Source organism: Diceros bicornis, chromosome 6, assembly GCF_020826845.1.
Source record: "Diceros bicornis minor isolate mBicDic1 chromosome 6, mDicBic1.mat.cur, whole genome shotgun sequence".
Classification (NCBI taxonomy): Eukaryota; Metazoa; Chordata; class Mammalia; order Perissodactyla; family Rhinocerotidae; genus Diceros; species Diceros bicornis.
Genome location: NC_080745.1, coordinates 78,477,972 through 78,500,061, shown reverse-complemented (window position 1 = coordinate 78,500,061; position 22,090 = coordinate 78,477,972). Strand labels below are relative to the sequence as shown.

The 22,090-nt window shown below is 33.3% G+C and overlaps 1 protein-coding gene across 3 annotated transcripts in view; it reads right to left on the bottom strand.

Moving 5' to 3' along the window:
* The window catches only part of ATRNL1 (attractin like 1), a 739,265-nt gene that overhangs the window by 619,773 nt on the left and 97,402 nt on the right, over nt 1-22,090 (bottom strand). For all 3 annotated transcript variants that reach the window (XM_058544074.1, XM_058544075.1, XM_058544076.1), the window contains one exon: nt 19,382-19,565. In XM_058544074.1, the coding sequence (XP_058400057.1) occupies nt 19,382-19,565 (184 nt within the window). The remainder of the gene's footprint in view (nt 1-19,381; nt 19,566-22,090) is intronic.

The window sequence follows — 22,090 nt, the reverse complement described above, 5'->3', positions numbered from 1 at the left end:
AACAGAATATTTTTTGACAACAAAACGGAATTAAGTACTGATATATGCTACAACATGGATAAACCCTGAAATCATGCTTTCACTTATGCTTAAAGAAGTCAGTCATAAAAAAACACCATATAGGGGCCAGCCCGGGGACATAGTGGTTAAGTTTGCGTGCTCCACTTCAGCGTCCCGGGGTTCACAGGTTCGGATCCTGGGCACAGACCTACACACTGCTTATTAAGCCATGCTGTGGCAGGCGTGTAAAGTAGAGGAAGATGGGCACAGATGTTAGCCCTGGGCCAATCTTCCTCAGCAAAAAGAGGAGGATTGGTGACAGATGTTAGCTCAAGGCTAATCTTTCTCACCAAAAAGATAAAAAAAAATTAAAAAAAAACACCATGTATTGTATGATTCCCTTTATATGAAAAGTCCAAAAGACAAATCTACAGAGAAAGTAGAATCGCACTTGCCTAGGGCTGTGTGTTTGAGGTGAAATGGAGAATAACTGCTAATAAGTATGGGGTTTCCTTTTGGGGTGATGAAATGGTTCTAAAATTGTGGTGATAGTTGGACAACTCTGTGAATAACTAAAAACCAGTGAATTGTACACGATAAATGGGTGAATTTTATGGTAGAAGAATAATATCTCAATAAGGCTGTAATAAAAGAAAGAATATTAGGCTTTTTTAATAAATTACTATAGATAGCTTCATCTAGCAATTTGACTTCCATTCTCTCTTAAGCCTTTCAGGTTAAAAAAGAAATTTAAGGATTCAAAATTATATCTTTATGTCAAATACAGAAGACTTCCAAGCTGAACATTTTTAAACAAAAATATAGCTCATCTTCTTTTTAAAATTTGTAGGTCTCTAATCTCTCTTTACAAAACAAATGCTATCTAGTGAACAGCAAAGGAATAATATGGATCAAGGAGAAAATATTCAGCTACTAGAGAGAAATTTAAGCTGAAAATAATTTAAATGTAACAATTAAGCAGATAGGATTTATCCCAGTATGCAAAGCTGATTAAACATCGGAAGGTTGACTGATGTAAACCATTACATCAATAGGCTAAAGAAGAAAAATCATATGATCATATGAACAGATGCAGAAAAGTCATTGAACAAAATCCAACATCCATTCATGATAAAAACTCTCAGTAAACTAGGAATAGAGGGGAACTTCCTCAGCTTGATAAAGAACACCTACCAAAAAAATATACTTAATGGTGATAAACTAGATGCTTGCCTTCTAAGAAAAGGAACAAGGCAAGATGTACTCTCTCACCACTCCTATTCAACATTGTACTGGAAGTCCTAGCTAATGCAATAAGATAAGAAAAGATACACAGAATGAGAATGAATAAATAAAATTGTCTTTGTTCATAGATGACATGACCATATATGTAGAAAATCCCAAACAATCAACAACAACAACCCTTGAACTAATAAGTGATTCTAGCAAGCTTGCAGGATACAAGGTTAATATATAAAAGTCAACTGCTTGCTTATATACCAGCAATGAATAATTAATATCTGAAATAAAAGACACACTATATTAGCACCAAAAAAATAAAAATAAAATAGGTATAAAACTAACAAAATACATAAGACCTATCTGATGAAAGAAATCAAAGAAGAACTAAACAATGGATAGTCCACATACATGGATAGAAAGACTCAATATTGTCAAGATGTCAGTTCTTCTCAGCTTAAACTGTATATTCAATGCAATTCCCATCAAAATTCTAGAAATATATTTTGTTGATATCAACAAACTAATTCTAAAATTTATATAGAAAGGTAAAAGACCCAGAATAGCCAACACAATATTGAAGGAGAACAAAGTCAGAGGACTGACACTACTTGATTTTAAGACCTACATAAAGAAAGCTACAATAATCAAGACAGTGTGGTGCTGGTGAAAGAACAGACATATAGATCAATGATCAGAACAGAGCCCAGAAATAAGACCCACACCAATACAGCCAACTGATCTTTGACAAAAGAGCAAAAATAATTAACAGAGAAAAAAATAGCCTTTTCCATAAATGGTATTAGAACAACTGGACATCCACATGCAAAAAAAAAAAAAAAAAAAATCTAGACAGAGCTCACACCTTTTACAAAAATTAACTCAAAATAGATCATAGACCTAAATGTAAAATGTAAAACTATAAAACTCTTAGAAGATAATATAAGAGAATATCTAGATGATTTTGAGTTTGGTGATGACTTTTTAAATACAGCACCAAAAGCACAATTCATAAAAGAAAAAAAATTGATAAGCTGCATTTTGTCAAAATTTAAAACTTCTGCTTTGTGAAAGACACTGTTCACAGAATGAAACAATAAGCCATAGACTCGGAGAAAATATTTGCAACAAATATGTGATAAGGGACTGGTATCCAAAATATACAAAGAACTCTCAAAACTCAACAAGAAGAAAACAAACAACCTGATTAAAAAATTGGCAAAAGGTCTGAACAGACACCTTTCCAAAGAAGACATACTGATGGCAAAAAGAAGCATATGAAAAGATGCTCAACATCACACATCATTAGGGAATTATAAATTAAAATAACAATGAGATACCACTAGACACCCATTAGAATGGCTAAAATTCAAAATACTGACACCAAATACTATCAAGGATGCAGAGCAACAGGAACTCTCATTGATTGCTGGTGAAAATGAAAAATGATACAACCACTCTTACAAAACTATCATACTCTTATAAAACTAAACATTTTCTTACCACATGACCCAGCAATTGCACTCACTGGTATTTACCCAAAAGAGTTGAAAACTTATGTCCATGCAAAAGCCTGTACATGCATGTTTATAGCAGCTTTATTCATAATTGTCAAAACTTGAAAACAGCCAAGATGTTCTTTAACAGGTGAATAGATAACCAAACTATGATACTTCCATACAATGGAATATTATTCAGCAATAAAATAAATGGGCTAGTAAGCCATGAAAAGACATGGCTTAACCTTAAATGCATACTGCTAAGTGAAAGACGCCCTCTAAAAAAGGATACATACAGTACGATTCCAACTACATGACATCCTGGAAAAGGCAAACAATGGAGACTAAAAACATCAGTGCTTGTCAGGGGTTCAGGACAGGGAGATGAAGAGGTAAGCACAGGTGATTTTGGGAGCAGTGAAACTATTCTTATGATATAGTAATGGTGGAACATGTCATGAAAACTCATTGAGCCTACAACACAAAAATGAATCCTAATGTAAACTATGGACTTTAGTTAGTAATAATGTATCAATATTGACATTAATTGTAACAAAGGTACCACACTAATGCAAGATGTTAATAATAGAGGGACTTGGGGTCGGGTAGGTATGGGAGTATTTGGGAACTCTGTGCTTTTTACTCATTTTTCTATAAACCTAAAACTGTTCTTAAAAAATAAAGTATATTAATTAAAAAACAACAGGGGCCGGCCCGGTGGCGCAAGCGGTTAAGTGCGCGCGCTCCGCTGCGGCGGCCCGGGGTTCGCTGGTTCGGATCCCGGGCGCGCACCGACGCACTGCTTGGCAAGCCATGCTGTGGCGGCATCCCATATAAAGTGGAGGAAGATGGGCACAGATGTTAGCCCAGGGCCGTCTTCCTCAGCAAAAAAAAAAAAAAGAGGAGGATTGGCGGATGTTAGCACAGGGCTGATCTCCTCACACAAAAAAAAAAAAAAAAAGAAGAAAAAACAACAATAAAACAAACAAAATGGTGGTGATAAAAATTCCAGTTGCTTTCCCAGATACGGTATCTTTACTGCAATAAATAAACCCAGCCCCTAGAACCTGGTATGCAAATATTTTCAAATCTATATGAAGTATAAAATGGGATTCAGATTTCTCACTGTCAGAAGGGATTTACAAATATGGAAAGGAGGGAGGTTAGAATAAATCCTGTGATGTTATACTGCATCATTATGCAGTTTAGATAGACAGAGTTGAGGCAGACAGACAGATATAGAGAGGTAGAGACATATACCCATTTCTATAAATAGATATAGATATGTGTGTGTTTGTATATCTTCTGGCTCTATCTCTTGAGAGGGCCTGTAAACACATCAAAAAAGCAATAAACATACTTAGTGCCCTAACCTTGGTTTTTAAATACCATTCTCTACTAAAAGGAATCTGGGTTCCTTGAGGAAATGACTTATTCCAGCAGGGAAAGTACAAAATACGAATAGAATTTTTTTTGCACACATGCCAGACATTGGAGGAGTGCACAAAGAATGATGGGGACATCTCTAAAGAATACAGAAGCTTGATTGAAAGGAGCTCACACTGGCCAAATCTAGGACACTTTGAGCACCAAAATGAAGATGAATAGTAATTGATTATAAAACATAAAATAAAAATCCAACAATTCATACTGATATAAGTGAACATCCAAATCAGGGTGATTTAGAAGAAATAATAAAATTAGACTATGACCATTTGGTAACCATTGTAGTAATAACTGTTTCTCCAAGAATGATCAATAGATGCTGAAACTATTGGGTAAAAGTTTAATGAGAAACAGAATACTTACATAGCCTAAAAGTATCTCCCCGAAGGTGTTTATTAATTTAAAAAGGAAAAATTATATCTTAGTGGAAAGCCTGGAACCACTTTAACCAAGATATAAAAGTTAACCTCTATGTGAATGTTCATAGCAGCTTCATTCATAATAGCCCAAAGTGAAAACAATCTAAATGTCCATCAACTGATGAGTGGATAAACAATATGTGGTATAGTCATACAATGGAATATTATTCAGCCATAAAAAAGAATGTAGTACTGAAACATACCACAACGTGGATGAACCCTGAACACATTACATGTACTGAAAGAAGCCAGACACAAAAAGCTACATGTTGTATATTCCATTTATACGAAATATCACAAATAGGCAAATCCATAGAGATAGAAAGTAGATTAGTGGTTTCCAGGAGATGAAGGGAGAGAGTAAAGGAAGATATGGAATTTCTTTTTGAGGTGATGGAAATATTTTGAAATTAGTGATGATGATTGCATAACATTATGAATACGCTAAAAATCACTGAATTGTACACTTTAAAATGGTTAAAATGGAGAATTTTATATTATATGAATTTTATCTCAATAAAAAAGTTTTTTTCAAAACAAAATAGTCACAAGAGAAGGACACAAAACTTTGGTATTCTACCAAAAAATGCAAAACTTGAATCTAACCATGAGGAAACACCAGACAAACCCAAATTGGGTACATTCTTCAAAAGAAAGACTGCGATTGTTCCAGATTAAAGGAGACTGAAAAGACGTGACAACTATATGTGTGAACGATCCTGGATATGATCCTGCTCAGGAAAAGATACCCAAATCTAGCAAAGAAAAAAATATCAAAACCTGAGAAGGGCAGTATAAGAAGGGAAAGCCATGGGGCAATTTCACATGTGAACATAGATGCAAAATTTATTAAGAAACCAAATTTAGCAATAAGAAAAGTTCTACTTTTTTAATAAAAGATATTAGGACAATTGTTAAAAATTAAATAAGGTCTATAGATTAGTTTATAAAATTCTACCAATGTTATTTCCTAAATTGATACCTGTATTGTGGTTAGCTAAGAGAATGTCCTTGTTTTTTAGTAAATACATTTAAAAATATTTAGGGTTGAAGGGACATCATGTTGGCAACTCACTCTTAGTTCAGAAAAAAAAAATAGATGATAGATAGAGAGACAGTGCTCAAAAAATAATTAAAAGGGAACATAACTGTAGATGCTGCTGATATTAAAGATTCTAAGAGAACACTATGAACATCTTGATAACAATTTAACTGAACACATTGATTTCACGGATAAATTCCTGAAAATACATCTTATCAAAACTTACTCAAGAACAAATAAAACATCTGAACATTTTTATAACCATTACATATATTGAATTTAGTAGTTAAAATTATACACACAAAGAAAAGTTGTTTTCTAACAACTTGACAAAGATTATTACTATAAAATATTCAGGAAAAAATAGTTCCAATATTATACATACTGTTCTAGAGTATAAAAAAGAACACTCCCAACTCATTTTATGAGCCCCATATAACCTTAATACCAAAGAGCAGACATGAATATTTAAGACAACCATGTGCAAATCTCACATATTAACATCAGTGCAAAAATGCTTATCAAAATATTAGCAAACCAAAAAACAAGTAATACATTTTGACTAAGTTTGACAATCCAAATTGGGATAAAAATAAAATAAATATAATTTTCCACATTAAGTTATTTAGTAGAAAGATCAGATAATCATCCCCCAAAAATGCCTTTGATAAAATCCAACATCCATTCATAATATAAACCCTTAGCAAACTAGGAAAAAAGGAAACTTTCTTAATAACAATACCTACGAAACCCACAGTGAACATCACTCTTACTGGAGAAACACTGAAAGCATTTCTTTAAAGCTCAGGAATAAAAATAGATGCCTGTTATCACCACTTCTATTCAACACTAAACTGGAGGTTGTTGCTGAAATGATAAGGTAAGAAAAATTAAAAACTGTAGAATCCCAAAAGGAAGAAACAAAACTGCTATTATTTGCACATAATCTGAGTATCTATTGTAAAAAACTGAAAAACATCTACACATAAATTACTAAAATACAGGAAGTCGTTAGACATAAAAGGAATTTAAAAATCAATTGCATCTCCATATATCAACCCATAAAGAAAAAAATAGATAAAAAGATAATGTACTGATTGAATAGCATCCCCCCAAAATTCATGTCCACCTTGAACCTCAGAATATGACCTTATTTGGAAATAGGGTCTTTGCAGATGTAATTAGCTAAGTTAAAATGAGGTTTTACTAGATTAGGGTGGGCCCTAAATCCAATGACTGGTGTCCTTATAAGAAGGCCATTTGAAGACACATACGAACACACAGGAGGAAGGTCACGACGTGAAGACAGAGGCTGAGATTAGAGGGATGAATACAGTTATAACCAAAGAATGCTCAGGATTGTCAGGAGCTACCAGATGCTGGAAAAGGCAAGAAAGGATTCTTCCCTAGAGCCTTTGGAGGGAGAATGACCCGGATAACACCTTGATTTTGGACTTTTAGCCTACTGAATTGTGAGAGGATAAATTTCTGTTGTTTTTAAGCCATCATATTTGTGGTAATTTGTTATTTCAGCCTTAGAAAACCAACAGAGTTCATTTAGAAAAGTACATGAAATATCAATCACCTAGGAATAATTCTAACAAGAAAGTGTTAGTACTGTAGACTATTAAAGGAATGGAGTTTTCATTAAATGGTTCGGGGACTACTGATTTCCACATTTAAAAAAATGGATCTCTACCCAGATGGATTAAAAACTAAATGTGAATGGCAAAACTATAAAACACTGGGAGGGAAATATAGAAAACACAGAGGTAGGAAAGTATTATTTAAGCAGACACAAAGTACAACCCATAAAAGACTGATCACTTCTACATTAAAATTAAGAAGTTCTGTTCAAAACAACATCGTACAAAAAGCAGAATGAAAATCCACAATCTGGGAGAGAAAATCCTTGCAAAATATAAGACTAACAAAGGATTAATATCAAAAAGAAGGGCACACAAACAACAAAAATGACAGAACAGGCAGAAGAAGGGAGGAAAATTTCAAAGAGAGAAATACGGACAATAAGCATGAAAAGATGTTCCATCTCACCAGTAATCAGGGAAATGCAAATTAAAACCAAAATGGGACACCATTTCCTACCTATTATATTGGCAAAAATTATTTTAAAAAAAATTAAACACTACCAAATTTTGGAGTTTGTAGAGGAATGGGAACTCCCATTCACCACTGGTGGGAGTACAAATTAGTAAAATGACATTAGAGTACAGATGGGTAAAACTGAGCATGACAGTCCCTATGACCAAGCATTTACAATATTAAGTAAATAGTTTAGAGAAATTTGTATATGAAACAATGGAAGACAAAATAAGAACATTTACAATATAATTGCTCATAACAGCAAAAATTGGTGCATTCCAAATAATCTTCCACAGTAGAATAGAAAATATAAAAAAGATCTATGTCCATCCATTAAGGGTCTCTCACACAGGACAACAATTCTGCCAGCAATCCTACTATGCTTCCCTAACCTGTTCACTCTTTCTCCCTCCTAAATGACCATTTCAGACTTTTATCTTCTATCTTCAAACCTAAAACTTCCAATAAATACCCCCATTCTCATTCCCAACTGATAACTTCACTTCCTATTTCACTAAAAATATAAAAAGAATTAAAATTTTCACACGCTCTCACCACTTCTACCCATTTACCTGCAACTGTATTCACATAACCTGCCTTTTCTCCTATTCCTATGAATAAAACGTCTATGCTCCTCTAGGGAAGGCTATCCTCTCTATTTGTTCACTAGATCCCACTGCACTTGGTTTTTTGAGTACATCCCTCTAGCGAATTCTTCCCTTTCTTGTATCATTATTTTTTAACATCTTCTTAATCTTTCCTATTAGCCAACAAACATAATTATTTCTCCAAACTTAAAAACAACCACCTCTTTTGTCCCCGCCTCCCTTACCCCTTGTCACCCTATTTCTCTCCTTCCCGTATAACAAACTCCTCAGAAAATTTGTCAGTACTTTTCTCCTCTTCCTCTTCTCCCGTCCTGACGAGAATCCATGCCAATCATAATTTCATTCTACCACCAGACTGGAACTTCTGTCAAGGTCAGCTAAAAACTCCAGCTTGCCAGATCCCATGATCATTTCTCAGTGTTCGTATTGTTCCATCTATCAGCAGCTTGTGACAAACTTTCTGTCCTTTGAAACACACTCTTGGCTTCTAGAACACCATCTGTTCTTGGTTTTCCTGCTAATTCATTAACTGCTCATTCTCTGTCTCCTTTTCTGGTTGTTATTCTTGTCCTCTGACCAGAAAATTAGAGTGCCCAGATCCCCAAACTCCTCTATCCAGCAACCTATTTAACATATCCACTAGGATGTGTACTATATATCCCAAATTAAATATATCTAAAACTGAGCTTCTAATCTTCCTCTATACGAAACCTATTCCTCCACAAAATTCATCATCTCAATTAATGCCAACTCTATGCTTTTAGGTCTTCATGCCAAACGCCTGATTCATCTTTCACTCCTCTCTCTCTTCCACTCTATTTCCAATCCCTTAGTCTATCCAATCTCTGTTGGCTCTACCTTGAAAATATATTCAGAATCCAGCCAATTCTCATCACCTGTACAGTGCCTCCTTAGTTTCAGATACTATCAAGAGTTTCTTAGATTATTACAATAGCCTCCCAAATGGCCCTCTCGCTTCTTCTCTTGCCTCATAATCACAACATAGCAGCCAAAATGAGACTTTTATAGCCACAGCAGCCTATAAAAACCTTAGTCAGAGCATCTCACATCTCTGTTCAAAACGTTCCAATGGCTTCCCACATCAGGGTAAAAGTCAAAATTCTTATAATGACCCCTATGACTCTATATGATAGGGTTCCCAGTTACCACTCTAAGGTCATTTTCCACTACTTCACCCAACCCACTCCAACTATACTGGCCCCCTTGCTATTCCAAATGACAAGTATATTCCCATCTCAAGATTTCTGCAGACTTTCTAGACTTCCTAGAACACCTGTCCCTCAGATACTGGCATGGCTCACTCTCTAACCTCTTTCAGGTCTTTACTCAAATGTGTTTTCAGTCACGTCTTCTCTGACCACCCTATTTAAATGCAACAACCTAAAACTCCCTTATCCTCTTCCCATGCTTTCTTTTTCCTCCATAGCACTTATTACCATTTAAAATACATTTTACTTATTTCCATTTTTATTGTCTGCTTCTCCTCATAAAATATATCTCCAAAACATAAAGTTAATTTTAAAAAAGGTCTGAAGGAAAGCATACAATGTTAAACAATACATGAAAAATTCAAAAACAGACAAACTAAATGAATTGTTTGCTTGCAAATACATAGAGGAGGGTAAAAATCCTATAATGAAAAGCAAGGAAATAATTAACACAATATTAAGAATAATGGTTAGCTCTTCGGAGGATAATGAAGGGAGTGTCATCATGGAGGGACACATGAGGGTTTCTGGGGGTACTGTAATGTCCTCTTTCTTAGCTCAAGTAGATAAGGCATTTACTTTATTATTGTTCTGAAACTATATATGTATGCTTTCATACAGTCTTTTGTCCATACGCAATATTTCCCAGTTTATAAAAGAGCACTAAGAAAAAAAAATAAGTACTACACACCTCAAAATTACCTTAAACAGTAAAGCTATAGAAGAGATAAGTATTTCTTTAAATTATCAATATGCAGTTTTAACCAGACATTCCAAAATTTCAAATCTCATAACATATTGTGATGTTTAAAAAGAGAATTTTTTTAGCCTATACAAATATTTTATGTACATTTTAATAAATCTCTCTGTCGTACTACTTCTTTATTATATGTGTGTGTTTCTATTATTTCCCACATATACAGGTAATATAAACATTTAAATTATCTGTCTCCCTTACTGAGAACTTCTTAGGATTATTTCCAACACAGTGCTTGATACAGAGTCAACGTTTTTGTTGAAAAGATTTCAGACACTCACTATGCAGAGAAATAAGCAAGAATGACCACCACGAAGAACGTGTTCATCAGTGTTTATGTTATAATAACATATTTATAACATTGTCCTGTGTCACTTTCCATAACCGCTAACAGCTAAATTTTTGAAGAAATCACAAAAACTCAATAATTTAACAAAATAGTTTTGAATAATGTAAAAATAACTCCAATTATATCAAATTTAAGAAGTTAGAAGAAATCATTTCATGTAACCAGATGTAGCATAATGATGAAAATATATTTTAAAGATTTTTTTTAAAGTACAGAAATAATATAGTACCACATTAGACTCACTACTTATCTTTACAATATTTCTAGAAGTATAGTTGAAATCTTTTTTCTCTCGGAAAAAAAATTACCAAGTTGATAATTACAGCTGTAAATTATAAATGATAATGTTTAATACGTTTCTTATGTGTTAAAACTTATTGTGCTTCTATAAAGGAACACAACAATAGAGGGAAGAACCTCAACAACAGGCCGAGAAAATCTGAGGGCTCTACTATCACAGAAAAGCCTTGACATAGAAGAACAATGAAGGTGTAGGCTCCTACAGTTAGCTCGACAAACATATGTGCAAAGAATGTTATGAGATATCTCATTTAACAAGGCTAAGAAATCAAAACCACAATGGCCCTGGTACTCAAAATCATTAAGCAAAGTTAAAGTCTGTTAGCAAAGGATAATACCAATTAATAGAATGTCCTAACAATATAAAAGGAATCATTTTTGAGAAATGGAAATTCCTATAAATGCAGGATGTTTGCTCTCTCTTATTCTTTAAATGTAAAGAAAGCAGACTCAACTAGTCCTGAATATTGGGGTAGTAGCAATCCTTTGGCTGTATCTAAACTTTTATGTCTCAATCTTTTTCTAACAAAGGCAAAAAAAATGTATTTTGGTAACTGTACATTAAAAATTGACCCTCTTTTAGTATTCCAAATGATCATAAACTATTAGCATATAATATTAAACCCAAGAAGTCAAATCAAACACAGATTTCTATTTTTAAATAAACTTTTATGAAATACAACATATACACCAAAAGTACACAAATCTAAAGGATATAGTTCAATGAGTTATCACAAAGTGAACATATATGTGTAACCACTCCAGAAGCTTCCCTGTTGCCCATCCCAATCACCATTCAATTCCCTAGCCTAAGGCAATCCTTGTCATAACTTCTAAGACCACAGATTAGTTTTTTCTGGTGCTAAACTTTATATAAATGGAGTCATATACTGTATATTCTTTTGTCTCTGGCTTATTTTGGTCAATATTATTTTGGTGAGATACAATTGCATGGATGCATGCAGAGACAATTCTTTCATTTTTATTGTTACATAACATTCCATTGTATGAATATATAACTATCTACTTGAATTGTTGATGGATATTTCATTTGTTTCCAATTATTGACTATTACAAACAATGCTGTCATGAATATTCTTCTATGTGACTGCAGTGCACACATATGCATTTGTTGGGTATATAACTAGAATAACTATCTCATAGGATACATACATTACATATGTGCATATGAGTGTATTCAAATTTAGCAGAAACTGTCAAAAGGTTTTAAGAGTGGTTCTACCGCTTTATACACACTTATATTAGCAGTTTGTAAATTTTAGCCACTTAAGTGGATGTGTAGTGGTACCTAAATGTTGTCTTAATTTAAATTTCCCTGGTGACTAATAAGGCTGAGCACCTTTTAATGTGTATTTTGGCCATTTGGATACCCTTTTTTTGTGAAGTACCTGTTAAAGTCTCTTGTTCATTTTCTCTTGAGTTATCTGATATTTTCTTACTGATCTGTATTACTTTTCTATATTTTCAGGAATAGAGTCCTTTGTTAGTTTTACGTGTTGCAAATATCTCCCACACTGCAGTTTGCCTTTTCACCTTCTTACTGATATTTTTAAACAAACATCGTTCAGTTTATAATTCTTCCTCTATTAAGAGTACTATTTAAATCCTATTTAAATAAAGTCTTTCATTACCAATGGATATAAAAATATTTGCATCTCTTATCTTTTACAATAGTTATTATTTTACCTTCCATATGCAGATCTACGATTGATCTGAAACTGATTTTTGTGTATGGTGTGAAGTGGGCCCAAATTTCATTTTTTTCAATTGTATATCCAAATGGCCCAGAATAATTTACTGAAAAAATGGCTCTGTAAAAAAAAAAGAAGAAAAAAATGGCTCTGTAATGCCAACATTGTCATAAATTAAGAGCTCATAAATGTATAGGTCTACCTGTGGAATTCCCATTTGCTGCATTGGTCTATTTCCCTATCTTTACAACAACACAATTACTGTAGCTTCATAAGTCATTAGATCTGGTAGAGAAGTTCATTCTTCTAAAAGTTTCTTTTAGCTATGGTTTGTCCATTGCATTTTCATATAAATTTTAGAATAGGAATGTCCATTTCTAAAAGAAAAATGCTTGTTGCAATTTTGTTTGAGATTACATTAAATCTATAGATCAATTTGGGCTGAATAAATATCTCCACAATACTGAGTTTTTCAATCAATTATCATAGTGTATCCTCCCCTTATTTAGGTTTTCAATTTCTCACAATAAGGTTTTATAGTTTTCTGTGTAAAAATCCTGCATATATATCTTTGCATTTATTCCTTGGGTTATTGATATTCTGATGACAACATAAATTGTATTGCTTTTAAATCATCATTTTCTATTTGACTTGGTATATAGAATTACACTTTTTGGTTTTTTTATATTGATCTTATTTCCAGCAACCTATTATTCATATACCTTTTTTACTGTATTTTACTTTAATTGCTTTATTGCACTGGCTGGAAATTCCAATACAATGTTAAATGGAAATGGTGACAGTGGGCCCTTTTACATCATTCCTAAACTTAAATGAAAGTTTTTCAACATTACACTATAATGTTTGCAGTACAGTTTGTACCTTTTACCACATGAACAGTTTGCTTCTATTCTTACTTTACCAGAGTTTTTATCATTAATATATGTTAAATTGTATCTAAACTTTTCTCTGCATTTTTTGAGAAGATTATATGGCTTTACTTCTTTATTCTCTTAATGTGTTAATTACCCTGATTTTATGAATTTTTAATTTACCATATATTCTTAGAATGAATCCAAATGATGTATTAGTCTTTTCATAAATGGCTGGATTCACCCCATTTTGTTTTTCTTTTGGTAAGAAAGACTGGCCCTGAGCTAAGACCTGTTGTCCATCTTCCTCTTTTTGCTTGAGGAAAATTGTCGCTGAGCTAACATCTGTGCCAATCTTCCTCTGTTTTGTATGTGGGACACCACCACAGCATGGCTTGATGAGCACTATATAGGTCCATGCCTGGGATCCAAACTCATGAACCCCAGGCTGCCAAAGCGGAGCATGCAAACTTAACCACTATGCCACCGGGCTGGTCCCCCTGACTTTTTTTTTTGTATCTATGTCCATGAAAAAGATGATACTACAATTTTCCTTACCTGTAATATCTTTTTCATATTTTTGTATCAAGGTTATGCTAGCCTCATTAATCTCAAGATAATTATTTCTGTTCTCTGAAAGATTGTGAAGGATTGGTGTTATTTATTTCTTAAATATTTATTTCTTAAACATTTGGGCAAATTCACCAGTAAAGTGATCTGGGCCTAGAAAGTTTTTGGTTTTGTTTTGTCTTGTTTGCATGTTTGTTTTTTAAGGATAGAGGGTTTCAATTACAAATTCTATTTCTTTGATATAAGATTATTCCAATTTTCTATCTCTTCATGTGCCAATTCTGGTCAGTTTCACTTTTCTTGAAACTTGACATGGTTCATTTGATTTTTTAAATTTACTGTCATAAGTTGCTTATCATGTGCTGTTATTATCTTTTAATGTCTGTAGGATCTGTAGTGATGTCTTTTTTCATTCTTGATATGGATTATTTGAGTATAATCTGTTTCTAAGATAGGGGGCATTTATCTATTACTCTTTACAAACAACTAACTTTGTTGATTTTTGGTGGCTATATGAGTCATCTCCATCATATATTTGTTCTCTGTTTCATTAAATTTCATTAAATTTTTTCTTATATTCTTCCTTTTCCCTATCTTTATTTACTTTATCCTTTCTTTGGGATTAATCTGCTGTTTTTCTAACTTCTTAAGGTTATGTTTAGACCACTGATTTTCAGGCTTTTTAAAATATTTTCTAATAAATGCATTTAAAATTACAAATGTCCCTCTCGGCAGCATCATACACATTTTGACGTATCATCACTCAATATTAAATATTTTCTAAAATTCAGCATAATTTCTTTGACCAATTAGTTTTAAGGAGTTTGTTAATTCCAGACATCTTAGGGTTTTTGTAGTCACTTTTGTGTTCATTTCACTGTGGTCAATTACTTTGTATGATTTCAATCCTTTTAAGTTTCTTGTTACTTGCATTAAAACCCAGCATATGGTAAATTTTGGAAAATGTTCCATATGTACTCAAAAACAAGGTATATTTGGCAGTCATAAGATAATATGCTCTCAAATATCAAACAAGACAAAATTATTAATTGTAGTGTTCAAATCTTTTATATCTTTACTGTTTTTTTGGTTCCCTTGTACAATCAGTTACCAAGACAACTGGGTTAAAAATATCCTGTGATCTGTCTCCTTTTATTCTTTCAATTTTTGCTTTACTTAATACAGTGTTATAAGGTACATATAAATTCAGAACTCTTATATCTTCTAGGTAGATGCCTAACTTAAATTCTTATTTGTCTGGTATTAGTTCTTTTATCAATTCCCACATGATAAGAGGACCTTAGTGCTTTTGAACACCACTTACTCTCTTTCCTGACTTATGTCTGTTATTATCATGTATTTAAATTTTGTATATATTTAAGCCTCTATTATTATTATAGTTTATATAATAAGTAATCACTTAGATTTACCTCTTCCATGTCTATATTCCTTCCAGTATCTGAGATCATTGTTCTTCTACTTCAATAGCATTTCATTTATTTATTTAGTATTTCTTTTATTGCAGGTCTGCTACTGTCAAGTCCTCTCAATTCTTTTTTTCAGAAAATGTCTTTATTTTGCTTTCATTTTTTAAGGATATTTCACTGGGTGCAGAATTTTAAGCTGATGATTATTTTCTTTCAGCCATCTGAAGACATCATGTCTTCTAGATTCCATTTTTTCAGTTAAGAAATCAGTTGTCAGTCTTAGTGTTGCTCCTTTAAAAAGAACATGCCTTTTGTCCTTCTGGCTGCTTTCAAATTTGTCTCTTCATGTTTGGGTTTTCATTTCACCAGTTTTACTATGATATTTCTAAGTGTAAGTTTCTTTGTACTTATCCCCCTTGGTGCTCATGGAACTTCTTCAACTTGTGGCTTGATGTCTTTTATCATTTTTGAAAATTTTCAGTCATTAAGACTTCAAAAAGTGCTCTATATTATTTTCTCACTCCTCTTCTTCTGGACTCCAGTTACATGAATGTTAGACCATTTCCACATGTCCCTCTTATTTTTTTCCCTCTTTTATTTTTCATTCTTTATCTTTCCTTATTTTAGTATGGGTATTTCCTTCTGACCTATCTTCTAGTTCATTACTTCCCTCCTCAGCTGTGTCTAACCTGCTGTTAAACCCATCCAATGAATTCTTAATTCATTTAATGTATTTTTCATTTCTATAATTTCCATTTTATTCTTAGTAAGAGTTCCCAGTTGTCTGCTAATATTTCCTACCTTGTATTTTAATTCCTTTACCATAAAACCCTAATTATCTTAAAGTTTCTGTCTAAAAACACTATTATCCTATAAGTATGCTTCTAATGGCTATTTTATTTTAATATCTTGTCTCTTTCTAAGACTTACTTTTTTTATTTTATATCAGATACTACATATGATATACTGAAGAAATAATTTGAGACTCTGTATGATATTATCTTCCTCAAGAGAGCATTTACTTTTGCTCTGCTAGCTAGTTAGACTGTGGTGGATCCCCACAATCCAATTAAAGACTGTGATGATTCAAAGGTGGGCTTATCCTCACTAGTAGGTTCAGAACTTCAGGGACCGGACTAAATTCCTTACATGTGTACCAAGGATTCTCTTCCTTGGCACCTGAAAATCCAATTTTGGTCCTCCATGTTGATCGATAAAAATTCTTCTGAGTTTCTCAGTAAGTTTTCAGGATTTATAATTGTCTTAAGCACAAAAGTTGCACAAAATGCCAATCTTACTTCCCTTGACATTCTACCTCTCCTACATCTTGACCACAAATTCTCACTGCATTGATAGTTCTCTGATGCCTTAAAAAGATGTAATTCCTAATTTTTCTCAGTAGAATTAGTAGCCCAAAATAATCCATTTCACCATTTAAAATTCCTCCAAACACATTTACTAATATCTCAACAAAGCAACTTATCTACTAAACTATATCTACTAAAAAATTAAGCCAGTTGTGAGGTGGTAAAAATTTCTGTACAATGGACACACAATAATGACATTTTAAAATTACATCACATTTGACAAATAAACCTGATATATACTATAATCCATATATAATAGCAAATTCGAAAAATTAACTAGCAAAAAGCATCAAAACTTTAACAACACTATAAACTTTAAGGATAACAGGAAAATATCATTTTAGTGCTCTCTGATAATTTTACTGATCTTTTTAAAGAATATAGGACTCAGGGGGCCGGCCCCGTGGCATAGTAGTTAAGTGCACAGGCTCCGCTGCTGGCAGCCCGGGTTCGAATCCCGGGTGCGCACCGATGCACCACTTGTCAGGCCATGTGGTGGCAGCGCCCCATATAAGTGGAGGAAGATGGGCACAGATGTTAGCCCAGGGCCAGTCTTCCTCAGCAAAAGAAGAGGAGGATTGGCATGGATGTTAGCTCAGGGCTGATCTTCCTCATCAAAAATAAATAAATAAATAAATATAGGACTCAGTAAAATATTAAAGCATCATATATATCTATAACATATATCTAATGAGGTACTCAAAATAATTTACAAATTATTTTATTAAATTCTCCTAAGGAACAAGTAGCCAATGTTATTTGTGCATATACTAAAATTGCCAAGACTGATAACTACATTCTTCTATGCAAAAGTTCACTATGGAAAGTTTTCAGGTAGGGAAGCATGTAAAATCCGAGCAAATTCCATTCAAGTGGTGAGCAACAACTCTCTCATTTTGACTTTATTCAAATAATACCCATGGCTCTCTTATCCATTCTCTTCTATTAAGATCCTTCCCTGAGCATTACTATACCCATTATTATTACTGTAAACTATGCTGCTTCTTTCATGAAGAAGCAGTTATCTTTTCCCTTTTGGTATGATACAATATCTGTAATATATGCAAAAATATGTTAAGCAGAATGACAGTGCCTTAATCATTACACCAAAATTCCTCTTGCTATCATAACAAAAAGTCAAAGAGGAAAAATTAGAAATATTAAAATTAGGAAATAAAATGCAATATGTAAATTATATAAAATTAAAAAATGATTTATTTATTTTAATATTTATAAAAATATAAATAATACTACATTTTATTAGAATAAAAAACATGAAAATTAAAATCACACAAAAGAAAAGTCTTAATTTTTTTAAATTCCATCTTTCTTTTTTCAAATAAAGTAAAAATTAGAATAAATGATTGAAAGTGAAGAGGGCAAAAGAAATCACAATTTGCTGGAAAACTATATTTAATTTAAACACATAAAGTAATTTCAGGCTAAAAGTTTAAAAGAATATGTAGTGTCTTAAAACAACAAAGGAGTCATTTCCCAGGTTTTCAAGGGGAAACAAATACAACAAAAATTCTATTTTCAGACTCATATACCTAGAAAAATCAATAAATGAAAAATTAATGAATAATATTTCAAACATGAAGAGAACATTATGGTTATAAATAGGCAATTCACTAAATAGGAAACACAAACTGCAAATGAACACATAAAAAGATGCTTATACACAGTATTACTCAGTGTACGCACATTAAAATATCAGTAAGATACCATTCGCATCCATTGTGTTGGCAAAATTACCAAGGTCCAGTGGGAAGATGAAGACACAGGGACACTCAAATCTTGCTGGTGGAAGTATACATTACCACAGTGACTTGAAGAGCAATTAGACAACATATAGTAAAGTTAAGGATATGAATATCCTCAGACACAGCAATTTCACTTTCAAGTATATACCCTAGAGAAACTCTTGTATATGTGCATGAGAAGACCAGTACAAGATGTACAATGTAGCACTGTTTATAGCAACAAAAAGGGAAAATCTACCTAAATGCCGCAAGCTTTCTATTACACAGGAAACTAGGTGATAAAACTGAAGAAAGGTTTTTAAAATTTACAAATGACAATAAAATGTGAGTAAAGAAAAACAAATCCCAGGACATACAATATCAAAGCTCAAAGTTATACTGGTAAGCAAAATTGCTCATCTGAATTGAACATGATATCAGCACTTATAAGTATAAGTAATGCATACAGAGTAAGCACATCTACAGGATCAGAAACCATTTTAAGGTCGATCATTTACAGTAATGATGGCTACATAGAAAACGTACTGTTTTGTGCCTTTGCTACATAATAGAACATCATAAGTTGAAACAAAGATGGAAAAAGGCCAAGAATGTCTCCCTGAAAATATTTAGAAACGCCCCAAATATAAAATATAATAGTGACAAATTTTCTCATCATACTTCTGCCCAATCTACTCACCAAGTCTTAGTGTTAACTTCGTACTTGTAAAGATCATCTACCAATCCATATTTATTGCCTGGTAATGCTTTATAGCCTCCATGAACATAAATGGACTTTGTTATTTCATCATACACACTGGTATGGCCATAACCGCCTTGAACAATAGCTCCTTTAGTTTCTGGAACAAGCCAAGTGTTTGATGCTGTAAGAAAAAGAAGATAAATCGTGAACTTCAAGTAGGATTAAAAAATATAACTAACATATCACCAAACTACCAGCTAGTCAATTCTAACACCACATTTTTATGAGTAAATAAAGTATACCTGATATTCATCTAATCAAGAAACAATTATTAAATATGCGCTAGTTACCATGTTAGGTGCTAGGGTTGAAGTTGAGTAAGACTGGTCTTTCTATAGATTAATAAATTAAACTCTGAAATATTGAAAATGTCAAATATTTGTGTGCACAAGAGAAAAAGGAAAATTTTATTCTCACATACATTTCTGTATTTGTAAATAACCCTGAAAAAAAAGATTTAACAAATAGGTTATGACAGGCTACTATGTGAAAGGCTCTGAGTCAGTCACTGATATTACAAAGATAAAAAAAAGATATGACCCCAGCCCTTAACAATTTTTAGCATTGTGCTGATCCTTTATCTCTTGGTTATGAGTCCCACTTTCCCTACTAGAATACTTTGTATTGCTGAGGAAAACCTAAAAACTAAATTTCCAAGACTCCCTTGACAGTTGTGTTACTGTTAGGTTCCACCAAAGGGAGTACTGGTGAGAGATTACAAGGCAAAAAGAAAGACACTCTGCTTTCATCTCTAGCAGCAGGAACAGGCAGGAGACTACACTAGGTAACAAGAATGGTGGCTTTATAGCAACAGCAGCAGGGGTAGCTCCTGCTCAGTGACAGCAGTGGCACCTACAGTAAGTAGCTCAATGGCAAATGTGGTCATAGGCTCCAGCTTGGGTGTGTAGCAGCCTCCAGATTTCTGAGTGATCTCCTCGTTTTGGTGTTTCTAGCACTTTTGTAATTAACTCCCTGTACTAAATCCCATTCTGCTTGATATATCTAGAAAGAACTCCTTACTGCAAATTCACTGATACAAGCACTAATCATATGCAAGGCATGCTTTTAAGAATATGCAGATAAAAAACACAGACCCTTAAAAAAAACACACAGATCCTTGGTCTTAGAAAATTTAGATTATAAAGAGCAATTATATAGAAATCCGTCATTAGTCTTTAAACATCCACCCAGACCACACCTCCGTCTTCCCTCTAACTGTCACCTAAACTTTGGCATCCTAGAAAGCTCACTGAAAATACTCAAATTAAGTAACAGAAAATAAAGATGATGCTTAAATATTCTTCACACTTACACAATGTGAAGGCGAAGAAAATGATACTTCAATGGTCATAAAACACAGAAGTGTCAAAAAGGAGTCATTAAAGCCAATTTTACTTTGAGAAAACTAAACATATGTGAAGAAATTTCAGAGTACTCTTGTAACTAATGGGCATTACATTTTAGAGGTAATTTCCAAAGAATGAAGTTAATAATAACTTCTCGGAAATAATTTAATATTTTTTAACCACCTATTAAAACTACATATATAGCCAAACTGAATGTTTTTCATATTTTTATTCATTCTCTTAATAAAGATAAACATGCTTCTTACCAAAAAATATTGTAGTAATAAAGAGGTATATAATATAAAAGTGAATACTACCTTCTCCCTCAGCCCACTATCTAGAGGAATTTTCACAGTGTTATGTTCAAACTATAGTTGTGAATAATTTTATTACACATACACAAAACACATGTAAATGACCTAGATGTACATATATACCTATAAATATTTGTACCAAAAAATCATTCTGTTTTAATATTTTTTCACTTAACAAAACATTAGGGGCACATTCCATGTCCCTTTTTTTTTTTTTGGTGAGGAAGATCAGCCCTGAGCTAACATCTGCCAATCCTCCTCTTTTTGCTGAAGAAGACTGGCCCTGGGCTAACATCCATGCCCATCTTCCTCCACTTTATATGGGACACCGCCACAGCATGGCTTGACAAGTGGTGCACGGGTGCGTGCCCAGGATCCGAACCAGCGAACCTCGGGCCGCAGCAGTGGAGTGCACACACTTACCCCCTTGCACCACCGGGCCGGCCCCTCCCATTTATTATTTTTTAACAGCTAAATTCCATTGTATCAATGATACATAACTCATTTAAATAACTCTACATTGTGACTCATTTGGGTTTCAATTTGTTCTTAAAAACAATGATGCAATAAACAATCTTGCAATCAGCAGTAGCATCATTATCTAAGAGAGCACATACTTCATCTCAGGAAGTAGCTTAATATTTCATTTAATAATAACCCTCTGAAAGGTTACTATTGCTATCCCTTCTTTACAGCTGAGGAAATTTAGAGTTAGAAAAATTAAGTAACCCATCAGAAGTTTAAAAGTTAAGAAGAGGGACAAGATGGTGTAGACTAATTTCTCTCTCTCCTCACCACTAAGTACAACAACAGACTAAAATAAAGAGACAACTAAAGGAGAAATCTTAAAGGTGTAAAGAGAAAGACAGGTTAGGGAATCCAGGACTAGAGTATGGGTGTCTCATGACTCCCCACCCAACAGAAGATGGCTACTTATTCCCAGCATTTCTCAACCTCTAACCTAGCAATGAAAGGCAACTCAGGTA